Raw genomic sequence first — 21,224 nt, 5'->3', positions numbered from 1 at the left:
CTATTTAATTGATAAATGTTTAAATAGTAAGAAGTACGAAAATATGTTTAAAGACACTATTAAAATGATGTTTGACCAAAAAAAGAAAAGAAAAAGACACTAATTAAATGGTTAAATTTAAAAAGCCACCAAATAAAATTGTATTTAGTTAATGGAAGCTGAATCTATTAATATTTACATTAAGACAAAATTTGTAAATATAGTATAGAAATATTTTAGTTAAATGATTTAAGCGTGAAAAGGAAGAAATTGATGTTACTATCTATGTTAAAATACATTTAGAGATATACTAATTAATTTTATGTGAAAAATAGATTTTTGTACTTATTAATTAGATGATGCATTTATTGATATATGTTAAATATTTTTAGGGGTAAATATATAAATACTTTTAACTTAAATATATAAATACTTTTATAAAAATATAAATCTATGAATAGTATAAAATTTATGGTGGTATCTACACTTAAATACGATATAAGAATTAACTAATAGATAAAATGTGCTATATATACTTTTTTAAAAATATTGGACCATTGTATTTCTTGGTATTTGATATAATATTTTGCGTAAAAATATAGAAACAGTATTTATGAAATATATATATATATATATATATATATATATATAACAATATGAAACTTGCTGTCAATAATTATACTAAATTACATTCAGAAATATACTATAATTAGTGTTAAAAAAGATATATTAATTAAATTATAAAAGTCAAAAATTGCACAAAATAGTTCCATGTGTCGAGATACTTTAATAATATTAAATTGCTACACTACTATAAATTCATTGGATTGAGAAGAACATAAAATCAACAAGTTTTTGAGAAACTTGATCATTGTCTCTTCTTCCAAATTATCTTATTTAAAGAGAGAAAACCTATGACAAAAATATAGTATAATATAAAAAGGATATAAAAATACAATTGAGTTTTCTCTCTAGGAGAAGAAAAAAGAGAGAAAGAGGCTGCTGTTTGTTCATGCGTTTCGTTCTCCAAAAAAAAAAAAACACAGAGCCAAAAAACAATCTAGCCTCCTTCTCTTCTTCTTCTACCAGTCTCTCTTCCCATCTCAAAAACCCTAATTTCTATTCGATTTCTCTCTTTTGAAAACCCTAATCGTTTCCTCCACTCGCTTCTCCTTCCATCGCTTCCCGTTTCCTCTCTCGGTTTGTTTTTTTTTTTTTTTGCAACTTTCATCTTTCTCCCTCCTTGGGTAGGAAGCCATTGTTTCGTTTGAACGATTGCATCTAAAAAACTCCTGCATATTCCGTTTAGACGAATAATCTCCGTCTTGGTTTGGTTTCGTTGTCGCACCCACCGTTTCAATTTTCTTATTCCGGGAAAAAATTTCTGGTGATGCGTTGAACGAATTTCTCCGTGGTATTGATTCTAGGGCTTAGGCTGATTAATATCGGGAGTGATAGTCATATATAGAAGATATTATTGCGTAGGGATTTTAGGGTTTTCTGGTTTGGTGCCATCACTGTAATTGAGGCTAGTTCCTTTATTGGTAGGTTTATCGATAGCGATTATGATCTTCGAGCATCTTTAAAATCATCCTGTGGGAGAGACGGTTTTCTCGTCACTGATTTTCGTGTAGCTTTGAGACGAATCATTATTTTTTGTGGGAAATTTTGGATTTTGAGATTAAGCAGACGAATGATTGTGATATCTTCCCTGCCCTTTTGTGGTGTTAGGTGATTAGAGGGTAGCGAGATATTCAGCATTTTATATAGGAAGACGAGGCTTTTTGGTTATATTGTTCTTGAGGGTGAAAAAGGCCAGAGGATTTGCAATTTCGTTCTTTTATTCTGATGAAGTATAGCTTTACTGATGGAGAAACGTGAACCCTCTTTAGTTCCTGAATGGTTGAGAAGTACAGGGCATGGTTCTGGTGTTGGGAGTAAAAATCACATTCTATCATCTTCTTCTCGTTCAGGTATGTTTGAGTTCATAACAATATGTTTGTAGGATTTAGTATTTTGACCATAGCATCTTTATTTGGTAAAAACATTGTTTGATTGATTTGAATTGCATTGTGACCCTATTTTCCTTTCCTTTTCGGTTGGTTTAGATTCTTCCTTGTCACATAATAGCAAGAGTAGGAATTCTAGGAGCAAAAGTGATGTTGATTCAGCTCGGTCTCCGTTTCTCGATCGATCTTCTTCCACCAATGCACGGAGGGGATTTAGTAATGGGTCTACCAAAAATGCATATAGTAGTTTCAATGTCAATAGGAGCCACAGAGATAAAGACCGGAGCAGGGAGAAGGATACGTGGAGCTACATGGATCCATGGGATAATGACAATCCTCTGGATGCCTTCTTGATTGGTAGGGATCAGGAGAAACTGAGACGATCACAGTCAATGACAACAAGGAAACAGGGCGACCACCTGCCTCAACGACTTACAGTAGGATTAAAAAATGGTGGCAACAATAAGTTTTACAATGGTGGTGGTATACTTCCTTTAACTAGCCTTGCAAAGACCTCCAAAAAAACCGGGTTCGAAAGGGATTTTCCTTCGCTTAGGGCCGAAGAGAGGAATGGAGGACCAGACGTTGTAAGAATCTCATCTGCTGGTCTAAGTCCTGCTGTTCAGAGCTTGTCGGTTGGTAACTCGGGCTTGATCGTTGGGGAAGGTTGGACATCGGCTCTGGCAGAGGTTCCTAATGTTATTGAGAAGAGTGGCTCTGGGTCCCAAGCTCATGTTGGTACTACGGGTACCTTAACAGGACCGACTTGTCGTAACATGGCTGAAGCATTGGTGCAGGCTCCAGCAAGAACTGGTACACCACCACAGGTACGATTTTCATCTTTGTGTTGCTTTATAGTACATTACCTTTTCTGTTTGTCTTAGATGTCATTTTTACTAGGGATCTGCAAAGATACAAAGACTTGAAGACCGAGCGAGACAGTTGATACCAGTTGTGCCTTCAGCACCAAAGGGCTCAGTAAGCTTTTTTTTCGGTAGCTAATCTTACTTTTCTCCTGTTACCTCCGGCTAGACTCAGTATATGTTGATTGATTTTTCAGATTCTGAACTCTTCTGATAAATCCAAGGCCAAACCAATTGTTCGAAGTGGTGAAATCGGTCTTGCTTCTTCAAGAAATACCCACCAGCAGTCCTCTATGCTGCTTGGTAATCTTCACTCTAATCCTGGAAGTCAGATCAAGCCTGATCCTATTAAGAAGCTGGTGGTTCTCAAACCTGCAAGGGAAAATGGGGTATCTGCTGTTAAGGAATCTGGAAGTCCAAGTCGTGTAATCAACAGCGGAGCTGGTGCTAACCAGACGACTGCTGCTCCATCTACACAATTTACTGCGTCTGTGAGAAGAGAGCCCAGGGAAGCTTCCGTCATGCTAGCTGGAAAAACCGCTGAAAAGAAACTTTCCTTGGCTCAAACTCAGAGCAGGAATGCATTTTATAGTGCTTTGAAGAAGAAAACATCTACAAACATCTCAACTGATCCATCAAAAACTAACTCCATCTTTTCTTCCGTTGAGGAGAAGGCAAATAGATCTAAGGAGCTTGTAGCTAGTGAATCTCCAAGTGCACAAGCTGTAGAAAGAAATGACATCGTCATGGAAAAGGTCGACAAAGTTTCTGGAGTTGCAGAGAGTAATAGTTGTTTTGAATCGGCAGACCGTCCAGATGAAAAAGAGGCTGAGTTTCTTAAATCCCTTGGGTGGGATGAAAACAATACCGAGGAAGACGAAGCCCTCACAGAGGAAGAGATCAGAGCCTTCATTGAACAGGTATAGAACAAAATAACACTCTTGCCTCAGGTTGCTTTACTTTATCTCATCGTTTTTAACTCGTTTGACTTTACATCTTTTGAAACAGTGTAAAAAGTTCAAGCCTTCACTGGTGCAGAAGCTGCCTATCATACAAGAGGCAACAGGGGACGTAACTCCCAATTCGTGATCCGATTTTGAAGATAGTTTCTCATTCTCTTTCCTTCATTTTCCTTATTTTCTTGGGGATTTTATTTTGGTTACTTTGGCGGCGAGGCTTCAGTTGCAGTATTAGTGTTGTTCTACTTCTTCAGAGGTGCAACTGACTATTTTGTACATCTTTGGTCTGAAGATAAGAGAGGTTTTGTTTTGCCAGCTTCTTTAGGTTTCTAATATTAGAAGATAATGTTGATGAGGGAAAGAGAAATTGCTGATGGTAAAAAAAAAAGAATAATAAATTTAAAGGCTTTGTTCCTAATTATAATGAAATTCTTCTTTTGCTCATTTGTTCTTATTTGGGTTTAGCAATAATATGTTTTATCTATAATTTATTTGTTCTATATATCTTCCACCTCAATAGCTCGAGCAGTAAATGTTTAACTTTGTTTGTTTATGGTCTGGATGCAAATTTACTAGATGATTGTTCATCTGGCCAATTTGGTTTATTTATTTGAACGAATATGGATGTAAAACAATTTGCAGAGAAAAATATATTAGATGCTTTACATAGAAAAATATGTAGAGATTGGACCGTGGATAAAAAATTTGCATTACATAACACCAAATATCTTAAATGTTCAATAACTAAAAAATGTTTATAATTTAATTTGAATTTTTTCATGGTTAAATAAGTTACTACAGCTAAAAAAAATCAAAAATTATTAATTATTAAATTTATTTTACCATTCAAAAAAATCTATACTATATAAAAACACAAGCTTGGGGCTCTTAAGAGTGTCCACCTCAGCTTTCTAACTTTCTTTCTTAAGATGCCACATTAGCAAATACTACAAATGATGTTCTACATAGACCTAAAGCGTATGACATCGTATTACGTACAATTTTATTGAATTGCTGCCACATCAGCTTCATATATCTTCGGCTTCTTAAAACAAAATGATTCTTCTCCTAGCGTTAACCATCCTTTTAGTCTCCCTCCGTCATTGAAGTTGCGCTGTTAGAAATGTCCTTTGGACTTCCAAGCATGCATTCTTTATCTCACTAGAGAAGCTTCACCAGTCACACTACATCTGCAACTATTTGGAGCCATCACATCTTCTTACTTCAACTTTCTTCTCATGATACCTTCTAACTAATATTCGACTCTTTCTCTGTACCAATCAAAGCGAGAGAACGGAATGCGCCGAGGATATCTATGAGCCAAGGAAAATCAAGCGACAAGTTCCTCAGACTACGAGCACAACTTTGTCTCCAACATTTAGACGTACATTAAAAGAGAAGCATGAATGCCCAATCTACAAGGTAAATTATAAATCCTCCCTCTCTCAAGTGTTTAATCGGTTGTATTGGCTACTGATTGACGAGAATAACCTACATGACAAACAAGAGATTTTCTTCTTCTTCTTCATATTTTTTTTTGTTTGGAATAGATATTGATTCTCATAAAAACCTCGAGGAGCTCATAGAATTGGTTTCCTCTATACAAGTTTTGTATCATCTTAAATCTGAAATCGGTTTCGTTTCTTTATGCACATCTTATTTGCTACAGGTTTGGTCTCAACCAGAAGATATGGAAATGTTGGTTTAGCATCGCAGTTCTTCAGGTTTGAACATTAATTATATATGTTTCTTATATTCTTAAAATCATGAGTCGCACAGCTATGTTTCTAAGTATACTCTTGATATGTGAACAAACGAACCAGTAGTTATCAAGTTTGTGATTTCCTGTTTCTAGGAGATTAAGTTTGGTTATTTTGAATAATGTATTTATGAGCATGTAGTATGTAGTATGTTGTCAATAATGAGATTGAATTATATCTAACTTTTTGAAGGAAGGTTATACATAATTCTAGGGGATGTGAGCTACAACAAAACTCAACGTCTTCAGGTTAAATCCAATAAAGGTCTCTTATCTTTGAGTTTGCAAATTTGTATCACAAACTAGAACGGACTAATGCTAACAAATGTAGTTAGTTTGTATGAATGTTATGGGAACTTCTCAGTACTAATGCAGTAATGCCCAAAGACTCTATCGAAGAATGAATTTAATTTGTTATACAAAGAGGAGGGTTGTTCTTACAGCTTCAGTGTGATCACTTATCATAGAGGTTTTGCTGTTCCCTATACAAAGACGATGGTTGTATGTGGTGTCCTTATTCTTCAATTGTTTTCAAGGTAATATACCAATTACTGAGCATCTCTGGATTCAAAGTAATATATGATGCAATTTGGGCATTAGGTAGGTGTTTGTAGACTGATCAGATTTCTTGAACTATCTTATCTCTCCTTATACAATGCAGCACGAGCGGATAATATCATAGAAGACGAATCATTAGAGAGAACTGGTGGAGTCAAACTTATGGGTTATGGCCCACATATTTAGGTCATCCTTACATTCATCTATCACCAAAAGCTAAACTCAGATGGTCTATGAAAAAAGTGGCTGTTCAAGTGGTAGATGTAATGGAGTCCAGAGAACGTATAAAAATGTTCTTTCTTTTACACTCCATACGGTATAATAACTTACTGTAAGATTTATTGTATATGATAAAAGTAAAACTGTAGCATATATCAAATTTGATCTTACAGATTACTGTGTTTCTCTTTTATATCTAAACTTAATTAGATTGGTTATGAGTTATGACTTTTGATACGGGAAGTCATTTTACATTATTGTTTATTTATGGTTTAAATATACAAGACAGTGAAATACAATTCTTAACTCATAAATTACTTTTTTCCTTCTTTAACAAACAAAAAAAACTTTTTAATTTCTACGGTTCTCTAAAAAAAAATTATATATATTATAGTCTCTTTAATTAGTCGATACAGTCAAAAGAGCAAGAACTTAATTCCATTTATTATATTTTTTTAGATAAATGAGGATTAGGTAGGATTTTGCAAAAGCTTAGGAGAATTCGGAGAACGATGAGTCTAAATGTTCTTTACATCCCTTTACTCTATATGATCTGTCTTATAAAAAAAAAATGCAAATAAATAAAGAAGATGGAAACATTCAAATAAGCTTGATAAATAAGGTCATGCAAAAGAGTGGTCTAAATTTCTTGTGTTCAAGTACATCGCAATGTGTGTTATCCTTTTCAGCACATAGAACATATTTTAGCTATGGAAAAACTAATAGGAAAAGGTGACAAGAACATAATACTCTAGGCTAATAGTAAAACAATTTCAGTCCTTAATATCTATTTTATTTAATAAACAATACTTAAGTATCTTAAAAAGAAGAAGCCAAAAAAGCATGATCCAAATAATGTGTTTCTTCCTCCATGGACGTTCAGCAATTATACGCCAACGCAAATGTCATATAAAAAAAAAGTTAAGACATCCCAAAGGTATAATATTGATAGCAAAAAAATGTAATTTTATTCACCACATTTTCGTTTGATCATCCCCATATATGATACATAGTTGAAAACCAAATTAATTTCTACATTGGATTTCAATATATATTCTTAGATCCCTCTCTCAAGTGTTTAATCGATTTTATTGGCTACTGCTTGACAATGCGTCGGAGAGTTCCGAATAACCTACATGACAAACAAGATATTTTCTTCTTCTTCACATTTTTTTAGGTTTCAAAAAAATAATATATTTTCTTAAATTTGTAAATTTACGTTTAAGTAACGATCAACCAAATCAATACTCAAATGATTAATATATAGTTATTACTTGAGCAAATACTATAAGTGGAACTAGATATATACAAATGATCTGCGCGTAGCGCGGGATAAACCCTAATATTACATAAAGAGACTACTTTTTATAGTCATTTTAATTAAATTTTAATATAAAATACATTTAGATTTGTTTGCAAAATCACAAGCAGACAAAAGTGACATCTAAATGCAATCAATGTACATGCATGACCATTTGATATTAATATTTATACGAGTATCACTTTAAATGTTATAAGCATAAAGCTCAAAACCCAAATAGTTATACATAATTAACTTGCAACTATTATATGTTTTACAACAATTTAGACGCATGCGGTATAATTTTCCTAATGACCTTTTGGATTAAAAAAAATAGGATATATATATATATATATATATATATATATATATATATATATATATATCGGCTCACATGTTTAAAATTTAGATTTAAGGTTTAGTTTTTGCTATGGTTATGAAGGATATAGGAATAGATTTATATTATATTCAGATTTGTGATTATCGCAGTATATATTAATGTTTTGAATAGTGTTAAAAAATCTCATAATAAATATAAAAAACAACAAATTAACTATTTGAACAACAATTGAGATGGATGATTCAGAGAGATAAAATATTGTTTTAACTTACAAATTGAGAGTTTTTTTTTTAATATATGTGTAAATCAATCTACTACTAATAATAGAGGATTGAAACACTTAAACATGATGACAAACTTTTAAGTATTTTGGTGGTCGTGAGATGCTCTAATGTTTGAAAATATGATTTCTAACAAAACAGAAAGTAACTAGATGAGATAAAAATAAACTCCATCATTTGAAATGATATGTAAAGAATATTTTTCTCTATTATATAGTTCTAACCTTTACGATACAGGTTAGACTTTAAGATATAAAATTTAGGGCTTAGTTTTGTTAGGGTGCTATGATATTTTAAACGTCGTTTAGCTAACAAATCAGGACCACTCATTATCTATAAATTAATGAGTTAGATATCTATTATATTAAAACAGAATCACATTTAGTACTTGCTTCCAAACACTCCTAATTTTTTTTAAGCGTTTAAAAATAATTTTAATAATTATTTATATTTAATTTCGAAATTAGTTATTAATTTAAATATTTTTAGAGTTCCTTAAATATAGGTAATTTAGATTTGATTTGATTTGATTAAAAATAATAAATCAGATATTAATTTAGATTTGATTTAAAGATTCTAATTTAAATAATTTCTATACTATTAAACATTTTTATCAAAAATATCTAGAATTTTTGAAAAAAAAAAATTCACATATGAAAAATAATGGTCATATTTGAAATATAAAATATTTATAATGATGTAAATGATATGATATTTGTGTTGTTTATATAATATATTTACGATTATGATTTATTTACAAACTAATAATAAAATAATAGGTAAAATTCAAATGTATAATTTAAATATTAAAAATATATTTTTAAAAATTCATAGAACTAAAAATATATATAAAAAACCGGGTTACAAATATTTTGGTAACTAATATCACTAATTTTAAATTATACATGTATATCGAAAATATATTTTTCATACAAAATCAAAATATAAAAAAAATTAAAAATTATTGCATACACTATAATGTGGTTTGAAAAACCAGTTATACATTCCCTTGGTTGATTAAATTTTAGAAAACTATAATGCTAAATAATACTGTTAATACATCTCAAACTTTTAACAAATATTTATATTATACGGTAATATGAACGGAAAAATTAGAATTATGTTTTTATAATAGTTCATTTTGAATTAATATTAGCGGACGGGTTAAAATTATATTTTATAATCATAATTAATTTTAATAATATAAAAATATATCTAAACACAAAAATCAATATTTTCGCTTATTAAAAATATATTTATAAAAATAATTATATCTAAACTCAAAAACACAAATTATATTACAAAATTCGTTAAACAATAAAAAATATTCATGTGCGGATGCACGGGGTTAGAATCTAGTTAGTCTTAAATTGTACTCCCTCCGTTTCACAAAGAATGTCGTTTTAAGGTTTTCTTTTTGTTTCACAAAGAGTGTCGTTTTATATTTTCAATGTAGAATTTTAAACAATATTCCAGTATTGACCCTATTGATTTAATGTATTAATTAGAGAAAAAAAGTTATTTAATACATTAATAAAGGGCAAATTAGTATTTTTAATAGTTTTCTTAATAAGTGTGAAAAATGTCAGAATGACACTCTTTGTGAAACGGAGGGAGTATATATTATCGTAAAAAAAAGTTAAGAAAGATCACATTTTCCCCTTCACACAACATGCAATCTAAACCTTTTTAAATTATTTTTTTTGCTGTAAAAAATTACTTCTCTTGATTGCACTCTTTTTTTTAAAAAAAAATGTTAAATTTTGATTATAAGGTAGTTTCATAAAAATTAGAGTAAGTAAAGTAGATCTTAAAAGCAGACTCTACTTTCATTGGAAAATAGTACTCCCTCCGATTTTTATTAATTGTCGTTTTAGAGAATTTTGTTTGTTTTAAATTAGTTGTCGTTTTCAGTTTTTAATACAACATTTATTAGTTTTTTATTTTGTATAATTAATTTTATTATGTAATTTGTTTTATTATTGGTTGAATTGTGTTTAAATAGATAATTAATGATGTTTTTATATTGAAAAACTAATACAATTAATGTTTTTTTAATCTGTGTGCATAACCTTAAAACGACAACTAAATAAATCCGGAGGGAGTAATTGAATAAGATTTCAAAAAATTTACGAGTGAGAAAGAAGTGGACTCGACGATCATTTAATGATGTAGTTAGAGTTAAATCTAATGGATATCACTGATGTAGTTAGAGATAAATGACATAAGGGTTTTGGTATTTTTCTTATTATTATTAAGTTTTAAGATCTTTTCCTGTTTATTAATTTAGAGCAATTAGTTTGTATAAGACTTTATAAAAGTCTTTTATGATTAATAAGAAATAAAACTTTCAATAATCTATTATATAATGGGAGAGTTTTCTCTCCATCTAAGGTGTCCACATCAGCATGGAAAAAAATTTAAATTAATGACTTAATTAATGCAGACATTTTAAAATAGTAGTATTTAATATTATTCTTATCTAATAATAAAAGAGAAACACTAATACTAAAATTAATGACTTAATTAATTAACATATTATTTTTTATTATTATTTTTTATTACAAAGAAGAAAATTAAAAATTGAAAAAAAATAAAAAACATAGTTAAAAAAAAATGATGATGAAAATGAAAATCATAGACGATGAAAAAGAATAAGAACAATAACAGAAAGAAGAAAAAATCAAAATATAAAAGAAAATACGTAGATGAAGACAAATAAAAGAAGGAGGATACATACATGAGATAAATAAAATAAGAGACGAAACAAAATAAAAAAAAAAGATGAAGAAAAACTGAAAGAAACAAAAAATAAAAAGAAGTTGAACCGTTCTAGATACTTAGGGTGTTGACCAAAAAAAAAATAGAAGTCGAAGAAGATGATAAAAAAAATAAAGGAGAAAAAGAAGAACACATAACTGATGAAAAGAAATTTCAGAAAATATGAGAACAAAAATGTTGAAGATGAAAAAAAAGACCAAAAATGAAAATAACAAACTATGATAATATAATGATAGAAAATGAATCTAATGAATAATAAGAAGACAAATATAATGAATTAACTGTGTTTAAAGATGAAATTCTGCGCAACGTGCGGATTATAAATCTAGTTAACTTTAATTTCTAAGAGAGACTAGGATTAAGAAGAAAGAAGCTTTAAGGTTTTAATCTCTTCTTTCAATATTAACCTTTGCTCATGTAAAAAGTATTTAGAAGATTTAGAAAAAGCTTTCCTCTTAACCCTACTCTCTCTTAGAGATTAAGGTTAATTCTTAGAAGCTTCATTTCTTATAAGTTATTATCATAAGAGACCCTTATATAGGTCTCAATACAACTTTATTGCCCTACATTAAAAAAAAATCGTAAAACTTAATTAATACAATAAAAAGAGTTATATATCATAATGTGTATCAATACTCCTCTAGATAAAGAGACAAAGGTAAATGTATCATGATTGACACGGAAAATGTCCCTCTACAAAGGGGATCAACCTCAAAAAATCGAGACATGGCACATCTACGATGACCCGTGATTGGTATCATGATTCATACGGAAAACGTCGTTATAGAGAGAGGATCAGGTTCACAGTATCTAAACAGGGGACATTTAAGACAATCGCTTGCTGCATCGAATAGGGGTTAGGTTGCACCGGGGCTAACACCTACGCCCATAGCTTATCCACCACTAAACGCAACTACAAGCCAAAGCGCATTTAACCAAGCAAACGCCGGTTCTTTAGATATAATGATCAAATCTGCTTTGCACGAGAGACACTCGCCTCCTTACTTCCCCTTTGTGAGGGTAGTTTAAAATTATCTCCAGTTACAGCATTATCGACAATGACTTAGAAGAGTTAACTAAGTTATCGTCATTATTTAACTAAAATATGTTATCAATTACAAAAAATCTAAACCATAAAATCTAAACTCTTATTTTTACAGTAAACCTTACAAACTACTAATTTTCAAAATTTATACGGTAAACCGTAACATTTAATCCCAAACTTATCGTTAACTAAACCGTAAACATACATCCGTCTAAACCCTAAACCCTAAAACCTCATCTCTAAATGGTAAACCCTCACACATTCATAATAAACCCTAAACTCAAACCCCTCAACCTCTTGTTGATTACAATAACCTATCTTTAACTAGATTCAATCTCGACAACTTATACTCGAAACATACAAATCGTTAACAGTTCATAGAATCAGATTAACTAAACCCTAAACCCTAAACCATAAACAGTAAACCCTAAAAACTAAACAATTACCACTTAATTTAAAAAAAACTAATCTAACGGTAAACCCTGTTGGAGGTGAAAACCGCACCCCTGGTTTTCTCCGGTACAAACCGAGATCGGCACAAATTAAGATCGGTTAACGAAGGAAGTGTACCGGGAAAATTGGGCTGAGCAAACTCCTGGGCTGAACTTGACCCACGAATGTGGAGTCGGTGGAAATGTCTCAAAAGAATCAAGAAAGTTCTTAAGATCCACCGAAAAAGGAAAATTCCGAATGAAAATGGAAAGTCCTGAGAGAAAAGGAAAGTTCTTTCGGTCCCATATCTTTTCCCTCGATATACGCCGACTTAGAATGCATATATAAAGGGAGAGGAATCGACACCAGAAGACACAAGAAAATCCCAGGAGACCTGGAGCCTGAGAACTCAAGATATCGATAGCTTCTTAGTTTCCCTAAGTCTTAGTTCGTTTATCACTTCTATAAACGAACTTAGTTGTATTTCTCCGATCTCACATTAATAAAAACCGAATTTTCGATCTAAATTACTGTTTTGCCCCTTTGTGTAATATCATATATCAACAAACCCTATCGAATTCATAATAAACCCTAAATCCAAACCCATTAACCTTTCGTAAACCACAATAACCTATCATTAACTAGATTAGATCTCGATAATGTATACTCGATAACGTACATATCGTTAACAATTTTATGTAATCAGATTAACATAGAAGGTAAAACCAAAAACCTAAACAATAAACCCTAGACAGTAAACTATTACAAGTTAAATCTAAAATCTAATCTTCCAACTGTAAACCCTAAACCATGTTTAAGTAAACCCTAAACCCTTAACACTAAACTATTAACACTAGACCCTTAACACTAAACTCTTAACCTTAAACCATTACCACTTAACTTTAAAACCTAATCTAACCCTAACAAATTCATAATAAACCCAAAACCCAAACTCCTTAACGTCTCATTAACTACATTAACCTATTGTTAACTATATTTGATCTCGATAACATATACTCGATAACGTTCATTTCGTTAACAGTTTATCTAATAAGATTAACATAGAAGATAGAACGTAAACCCTAAACAATAAACCCTAGACACTAAATCAATACCAGTTAAATCCAAAACCTAATCTCTCAACAGTAAACCCTAAAGAAATTATAATTAGCTCTATACCAAAACCCCTTAACTTCTCGTTAATCACAAAACCTATCGTTAACTAAATTCAATCTCGATTACTTATACTCGATAGCATAATTATCGTTAACAGTTTAGGTAAATAGATTAACATTAAAACACTAAAACCTAAACCGTAAACAATAAACCGTAAATACAATTAAAATGGTACATCGGTTCTTATTCATTGACTACTTAATACAAGGATACCAAACATTCGTTAACAAACCCAATACGTTTTTTCTCAGCAGATGAGCTTGTGTGTGCTATCCACGATGTCGACTACGAGGGAGACGATATGTTTGTTGAACGCATCTTTAAATCACAAGAGGAATGCAAAATGAAGCTAACCATACATGCAATTAACAGAAAGTTCCACTTCAGATATGTTAACTCATGTACAAAATCTGTAATTGTCGTTTGAATTGGACACACATGCCCAAAGAGGTTATATGCAGTTAATATAGACAAAAGTGAACGTTATGAGGTCAGAACAGTCAGACCGCAACACACATGTAGTGTTGACCCCTGTGGAAATTTTCACAAACAGGTATTTATCCATGTTATCGGCAATATGATGAGTGGAAGGTACATGCCTTGGTGGTAGGGGTCCTAGAGCTAGTGATTTATGGAGACTGCGATGTCAAGAATATAGCCTCCATGTTAGCTACTGGAAAGCTTGGAGGGCACAAGAAATTGCGATGGACAATGCCTTGGGTTATACCATTGGGAGTTTTAGGTTGGTCGAGCCTTACTTCAACAAACTTCTGACAACAAACTCAAATTCTGTGGTCGCGTTGGAGACGGAACAAGGGCCAACAGGACATGAACGATTCAAATACTTGTTTTGTCCCTTGCTGCCTGCGCCAATGGTTATCGGTACATGGAAAAAGTTGTACTTAACGATGTTACTCATTTGAGTGGTCGTTCAGGTGGATGTCTTATCACAGCTAGTTCACAAGACGGAAATTTCCTATTGATTCCCTTGGGGATTGCAATTGTTAACAGAAAAAAATGATGACTCCTGGGAGTGGTTTTTACGCAAACTTACGGCCATTGTGTCAGACGAGTTCGACTTGGTTTTCATCTCCGACAGGCACTCATCTATATATATGCTAGCATTTGGAAGGTATGTATGAACGACTATATCAATATATGAACTGTTTCCAACTAGGTCAAATTGTTTGCTAACTATATTAACAAGGAATGAGTTTTACATGAAAACAGGTGTATTCAATGTCGTCGCATGGTGCTTGCGTTGTCCATCTACAGTGTAACATTGTTAACATATACAAATCCAGCCATCTAAGCTACGTGGTGTCAAAGGCTAATCGTGCTTACCGGCTTTTAGAATTTGATTGATTCTTTGCTGAGATTCAATCAATAGACCCAAGCTGCGTGAACTACCTTGAAGGAATTGGATTCTAATATTGGACCAGATCACATTTCATGGGAAAGCGTTACAATGTCATGATGAGTAACATATTAAAAGACATTGAACAAGGTGATGACTATGTGTCGGGACTATCCAACAATATCAATATTTAAAACTATTTTAACTACTCTGGTAAGTTGGTTTGCTTTACGAAGGGAATCTGCTCAGATGGAAACAAACATTGTCAATCCAAAAGCCCAAGATATGATAGAGAGTTTCCAGAAGTCCTCGAGATATTTTGTTATGAAAATAGGTAAAACAGATATACTCATTGTTAACTTTATTAATGTGTATTATGGTTTTAATGATAACATGTATAACTTTGCAGACAATGGCATTTACGAGCTCCAAGATGAAATGAAAGTCACTTATGCAGACTTTTTTATGGGAAGAAACATGCACATATTGGGAATTCTAGCTTCTGCATATTCTCTATAAACATGCAATCGCTGCCGCAATCAAAGAAGGTATCCGAGTCGATAGCTTGGTGGGGATTCACTATACCACCGAATATAGAAAATTAGCATATTCAGGTCTAATATTATCAGTTCGAGATATGGATTTCTTTGCACCATCAGAAACTGATGTCGGGGGGGGGTAATCTTGCACCTCCAGCTGTGCGAAGACTACCAGGTAGATCGCGTAAGCAGCACATACCATCGCGGGGAGGGTTCCAGGTAATGGAAAGTAAATGTTTTACTTGTTATCAATGTTTAGGTTAACGTTGTTAACATCTATTATATAACTTACAATACAGCGTGTCAGTCGGAGGAAATGTACCCATTGCAAGGACTGTGACCATAACTGCTCTACTTGCAAGGTCTCTCTCTTAGCAATTTAACTCTTACATGATCTCTAAAGAACATCTTAATATAACTTCAAAATGGTGAACTTCTATCTAAAGTTATCATTACCTCATTTTTAGGAACCATAAAAGGCATATCTAGAGGATGGACCTTCCATATTTCAGTTTTTGGGCAGTGAAGAAGACTACTTTTGGAGACGATGTGGAATGGTAATATATATAGTTTTGTATTTTTGAAATTATGGAATGTAATCGAAAACTTGGACGGATTAGTAGTTGAATATAATATATTATCCTCTCGTTAAGGTCAATGAGGTCCATCATATGTAAATCTGTTAACATAATCTGTACTTACATCAAAGACTTTGTTTAATATAATATAGGCCATCTAAAATCTTTTTAAATTATCACTTAGAGTCAAACTCTCCGTTAACATCAAACTCTCCGTTAACATCATTATCACCGCTACTGGCCTCTAACAGAAGCTCTTATTAAAACTCCGTGTTAACATCATTAACGCATGTATCTGCCAAAAAAATATTATCATTATGACAATTTACGTCATAGCAAAATAAAGCGAAACAATTAAACAATAGTTAAGATATAATCCTTAACTGAATATAGAAGAGAGTGGTGCATACAAGGAAAAAAACAACAAGAAAACTTTGAAAACGTCACAAATTTAAACGCCACAAATAGTTATCAATTCCCAAGTTCAAAATAAAGAAGATGTGGTTTCCAAACATCAAAAAAAGCAGCTTTGGTGTTGTAGATCTCGATAAGAACCATAATCGGTTTCTTTGCCTCCATCTCCAACTACGAGATGTCAAACAGCCTACAGTCATCGCTTCAACCAATGGCATGAGCAAGAATAAGAAATATAGCAACTAAGCCAGAATCATTTTGGCTAGATATCTGTGGCATCCCAAGTGCTCTGTCAATTGCCAACTGATTTGTTGCTGTATTAGCCATTGACTCATTACCCCCCCCCCCCACCTTCCTACAAAGATAAAGAATTACCGCAATAGGACGAAACTCCTTCTCCATGCTAAGATATGTCGTAAGATGAACGTTGCAGCCCAACACCTCAAGATTTGAAGTGTGGAGATAGACCGCCAGGTAAACCCAGTGTTTGCTGTCCAGATTAAAAGGAAGGTATAATATGTCCGCCTCTGTGAAAAGATGTTGACATCCACCCTCAGCAATACCACCCAACTTCTCTGCAACCGGTTTGCTAAATTGATATTCATCACGGTTAGCAGCCTTGGAAAACTTGGGATACGATTTCGCGACACCAGAAACGAACTTCGTATCAAGCACCTCCACTTTGGGTTTACGGGAGTCTGATTTCAGAATATGCCTACCTAGTTTCACGAAAGCATCCATCACCTAATATAATTGTTAAATTAGTTAGCTTAGTCTTCTCTGCGCGATTTCATTCCAGTAATCATTAACTTAGTTAGATGATTGGAAGAGTTACCTTAGCCGACATGCATTTTTGCCTTCTGATGATGTCGGTTACATCCTTTGTTAACAACACGATCCTATCTCCAACCGATAAAGATCTGCAGTCAATGTTAACAATGTTATATTTATCCTGACTTTTACTTGATGTTAACAATGTTATCAATTCTTGTAAGGCTAAAGGGGACTAGTAAGTAATGTAACTACCTTTTCAACAATTTAATCGTCTCCTCATATCGATCTACAATGCCATCGTGAGGATCACATACTGGAGAGTCTCCTCAGACTTTCCTCTTAAAATACTTTCCACAAACAAACTGATCATCAATTATTGTGGAAGCAAACTTCGTATGCCTGCTTTTCCTAGGCTATCATTAGCCTCGTCGACCTCATCGTTTTGACGTACATTGTCCGCTAATATCTCTGAGCTTTTTACTTCCTCATCATTCCCATATATGATATCGTGATCATGAGAACCCTACAATGCAAAACCAAAACAATCAATGAAGAAATTATTTAAAGAATGTCAAAAACATAGTCTACAATTACTATTACTAACTCCATCACTGTGAGTCCCTGACATCATCTCTACTTTAGGAGAGTTATCGCTAACTAGAATAACATTATCCTCTTCACCAGGTAAGAAAGTTTCAGAGTTGTCCACGATATGGTGTCTACTGCGTGACTCCTCATGCCTTATCGACTTTTGGGCTATGGCAGGGTCTTGAGCTATCGTGGGGTCATGGGCTCTCTCGGGCGCTTGATCTTTACTACGAAGCTAGAAAATAATTATGAAGTATGGTTAGACAGTAAATTTATCAAGTATATTTGGACCCAAAACAAAGTTTTATTAACAGTTCAAGTTGACGATGATAAAATCCTTACCGTTGGTGAGGTATCTTCTGACAGTATGAGGATGGGAAAATCTCCTCCTCTTGTCTTGCTTGGGAGCTTTCTTTATCCTGGTACGTTTGTAATAATAAAGTTAAAGTGGTCAATATATGTATATAATGAAACTTCCATCGATTGTTAATTAAACACTTACCACATTAGTTTCATCGATTCTCGTTGGTGCAATGCCAACTGGATTATCGACAACTGTATTCACATGAGTTGGTGGCTTCTCAGCAGTGAGTTGGGAGTGATGAGTAGCAATGTCTTACGCAGAAAGTTCTTTGTTTCGGGTGTGAGCGGGAACTGTTTAAAGATATTTTTAGCAATATATACATTCGTAAACATCATCACAGTTTACCATGTTAACATTCATTTATGTTACATGGTTAACATTGTGAACATAAAATTTAATAAGTAAGAAATTGATGACAGATTACCTCTTCCTCGCCGGTCAGATGCTTTTAGTGGTGTGTAATTTGGAACACTCTGGTTTAAATCAAAATTAACGTCGCCCCATTGAGGATTTAATTTCCACGACTTCCTCAATGATAACATTTTTTTTAAACCACTTGGTCACACCGTCAACTACTATCTTGTTATTAACAGTTAATTGGGCAGCAGCAACATTTTCAATTTTCTTGTTTAACTCGATCATTTTGGAGGATAAGAAGTTATTCAGATTACCTTCCACCATGGTCACGAAAGACTCTAACTTGGTGTCAAACATGTTCCCAATCGCCTCGAGATCAATACCAACATTACCTGAACCTTCACCAACAGTCCGGTTACCAGAGGGTTTCCTAAACTTCTCTTAACCTTTCTTTGCTGCTGCTGCCTTTGTCTTTCGACAAACTTTTATTTTCTTTGAATGACTCACAAGTTCTTCTGCTGTCAACCCAGGACCTAACATCTCCCTAGAAAAATTCCAACCTTGATTATAGAGCTTGATCATGTGATTCACCTTATGATCTTCTTCTTCATCCGACCAGGAAAGATCTTCTTCGTCAAAAAGAACTCGATTTCAGGACGTAAGATCTTCTCTTCTTTGCGCCGAAGGATATTTCCCACATGGAAGACCTGTCACTATTTTTGAACTCTTGGAGACTAAACCGAATTGGTTTACCGGCATATAAGACCCAAATCTCATTGTCTTTATCCACCTCCAGCATTCTCGTGAGTGTAAAGATGGCAAAAGCCCCAGACCAAGCCGGTTTTGCGGAGATTTCAAACTGTTTTCCAAACTGACTCTTGTAAATGAATTGGCGTTCGTCCTCATCAAGAGCAAGTTTGATTTTAGAGAAAACCGTCAACTTCTGGTAGATATTCACCCTCTCACCGGTTGGAACATAATCGGCACCCAAGATTTTCTGAGGCAACTCCAGATCTGCCATTAATCCTGCAAAAAATACTTAATTAAACATGTACATAAGAGAGAGGAAGTTCGAGAATCTTGTAAAAACAGAAAACTTGAGCAAAGGAGAGAGACACTTCGAGATTTACCTAGACAAAGAGACTTTAGCATGAATTAGAAGAACACGGCAAAATTGAGACCGTTAAAAAAAGAGTTTTGAAATATACGAAGGGTTGGGAAGAGGCGTCTTCACCGAAAAAATGTTTTCACTCTCGATAAAGATAAGTGTCTCTTTATCTTTTTATAATCTGTTATTTTTTTAAAAAAGAATTATATGATAACTTTTAAAACTTTAAAGAACGGTTCTGTATGTAAGAGAAAAATATCAACTGACAATTTTCGTAGTAGCAAACCTAGAATTAAATTTTATGAGGTGCAAACATATTAAAAAAAAATAAAATATTAATGTTTACTTAAGTTTTGAAACCTAACTAAGTTAGGGGTGTCAAACATGAGTTTGATAACCAAATAAGCTATAGAATTTTTAAATATTTTTACCAAAACTAATAATATATAAATGGATTTAATGTAAAAAAAAATATTATTTTTTTTTTTAAAGAATGATCCTCACCTTTAAAAAATACAGGTCAATCCTCTCATCTCTAAAGTCATCCCTAAAACAACCCTTCCTCATATTGATGACGTGCCAAATATTAAACGACTGTAAAAAAAGAAAAAACACACAGAGGTTGAAACGCACCGTTTCAACAATAGAAAACAACAAGATGTTTTACAAAACTTTGAGTAAACAACACACATTTTAGAATCATTACATGGCAACAGATCTCAGTCGTTGGATTTCTCTCTCTCGTTGTAATCTTCAGAGTCCATAGAGAATGGTAATCGGAGAAGCCTAGCTGTGGCGGAGGAGGTAAGCAAACGCTGTTGGTTCAGCTGCGATCTTGAGGGTGTCGAATGGAGTATCGAGACGGTGTCCATTCTCTTTTAACGGCTTCGATCTATTCTGCTGCTGGTTTTTTCCTCCGTCATGTTGAAGAGGAAATGGCAAGTCTAGGCCCTGCAGCCTGCACCGTTTTCGAAGGGCAATTCTCGTCACCGTCAGCTAATTTTAACTGCGGTCTCGACATCTGAGCCAAAATCGACCGCTGATTCTGGTGGCGATGATGCTTGGGACAACTTGAAGTGAACAGGTGGAGAATTTGATGCCACGCAAATATTTGTTTCAAAAGTATCTGCGAAATTTCAATCTCTTCTCTACAAATATTAATAATGTCGTGATAAGATTCCAAATTGTTCAATTCTTCTGATTTCTTCAAAGTAATTGAGTCCACCACAATCATAATCGAAGAGATGACTCAAGTCTTACTCAATTTCCAGAGACCAAATCCAATGATTCTCGAGCATATTCCTTTTGGATTTTTTTTGCTTCAAATTAATGAGTTGATGAAATAGAAGAAGAGAAGAGATAGGAGAGATGAAGAAGCGAAGGGGATAGGAGAGAGGAAGAAGAGAAGCCATGGCGTTTTTTTCTTTTTTTTAACATCTATCTT

The 21,224-nt window shown here is 33.1% G+C and overlaps 1 protein-coding gene across 1 annotated transcript; it reads left to right on the top strand.

The window, feature by feature from the left end:
• The first annotated feature begins 965 nt into the window (after nt 1–965).
• Nucleotides 966–4,254, top strand: LOC18014691. Its single transcript, XM_006397229.2, has 5 exons — nt 966–1,952; nt 2,088–2,815; nt 2,889–2,966; nt 3,049–3,771; nt 3,860–4,254. Exons 1-5 carry the CDS (start codon nt 1,847–1,849, stop codon nt 3,938–3,940), a joined length of 1,716 nt encoding a protein of 571 aa, XP_006397292.1. The 5' UTR covers nt 966–1,846; the 3' UTR covers nt 3,941–4,254.
• Nucleotides 4,255–21,224: the final 16,970 nt, after the last annotated feature.

This window comes from Eutrema salsugineum, unplaced genomic scaffold (assembly GCF_000478725.1).
Source record: "Eutrema salsugineum unplaced genomic scaffold, Eutsalg1_0 scaffold_3, whole genome shotgun sequence".
NCBI classification, from domain to species: Eukaryota; Viridiplantae; Streptophyta; class Magnoliopsida; order Brassicales; family Brassicaceae; genus Eutrema; species Eutrema salsugineum.
This window is presented reverse-complemented; position numbering and strand designations above follow the sequence as displayed.

Bases quoted from the DNA above. Each gene is read 5' to 3' on its own strand.
- LOC18014691 (XM_006397229.2), top strand. From the start codon at position 1,847: ATGGAGAAACGTGAACCCTCTTTAGTTCCTGAATGGTTGAGAAGTACA. The intron at 1,953-2,087 runs GTATGTTTGAGT...CGGTTGGTTTAG, and splicing joins ATCATCTTCTTCTCGTTCAG to ATTCTTCCTTGTCACATAAT. The intron at 3,772-3,859 runs GTATAGAACAAA...CTTTTGAAACAG, and splicing joins TCAGAGCCTTCATTGAACAG to TGTAAAAAGTTCAAGCCTTC.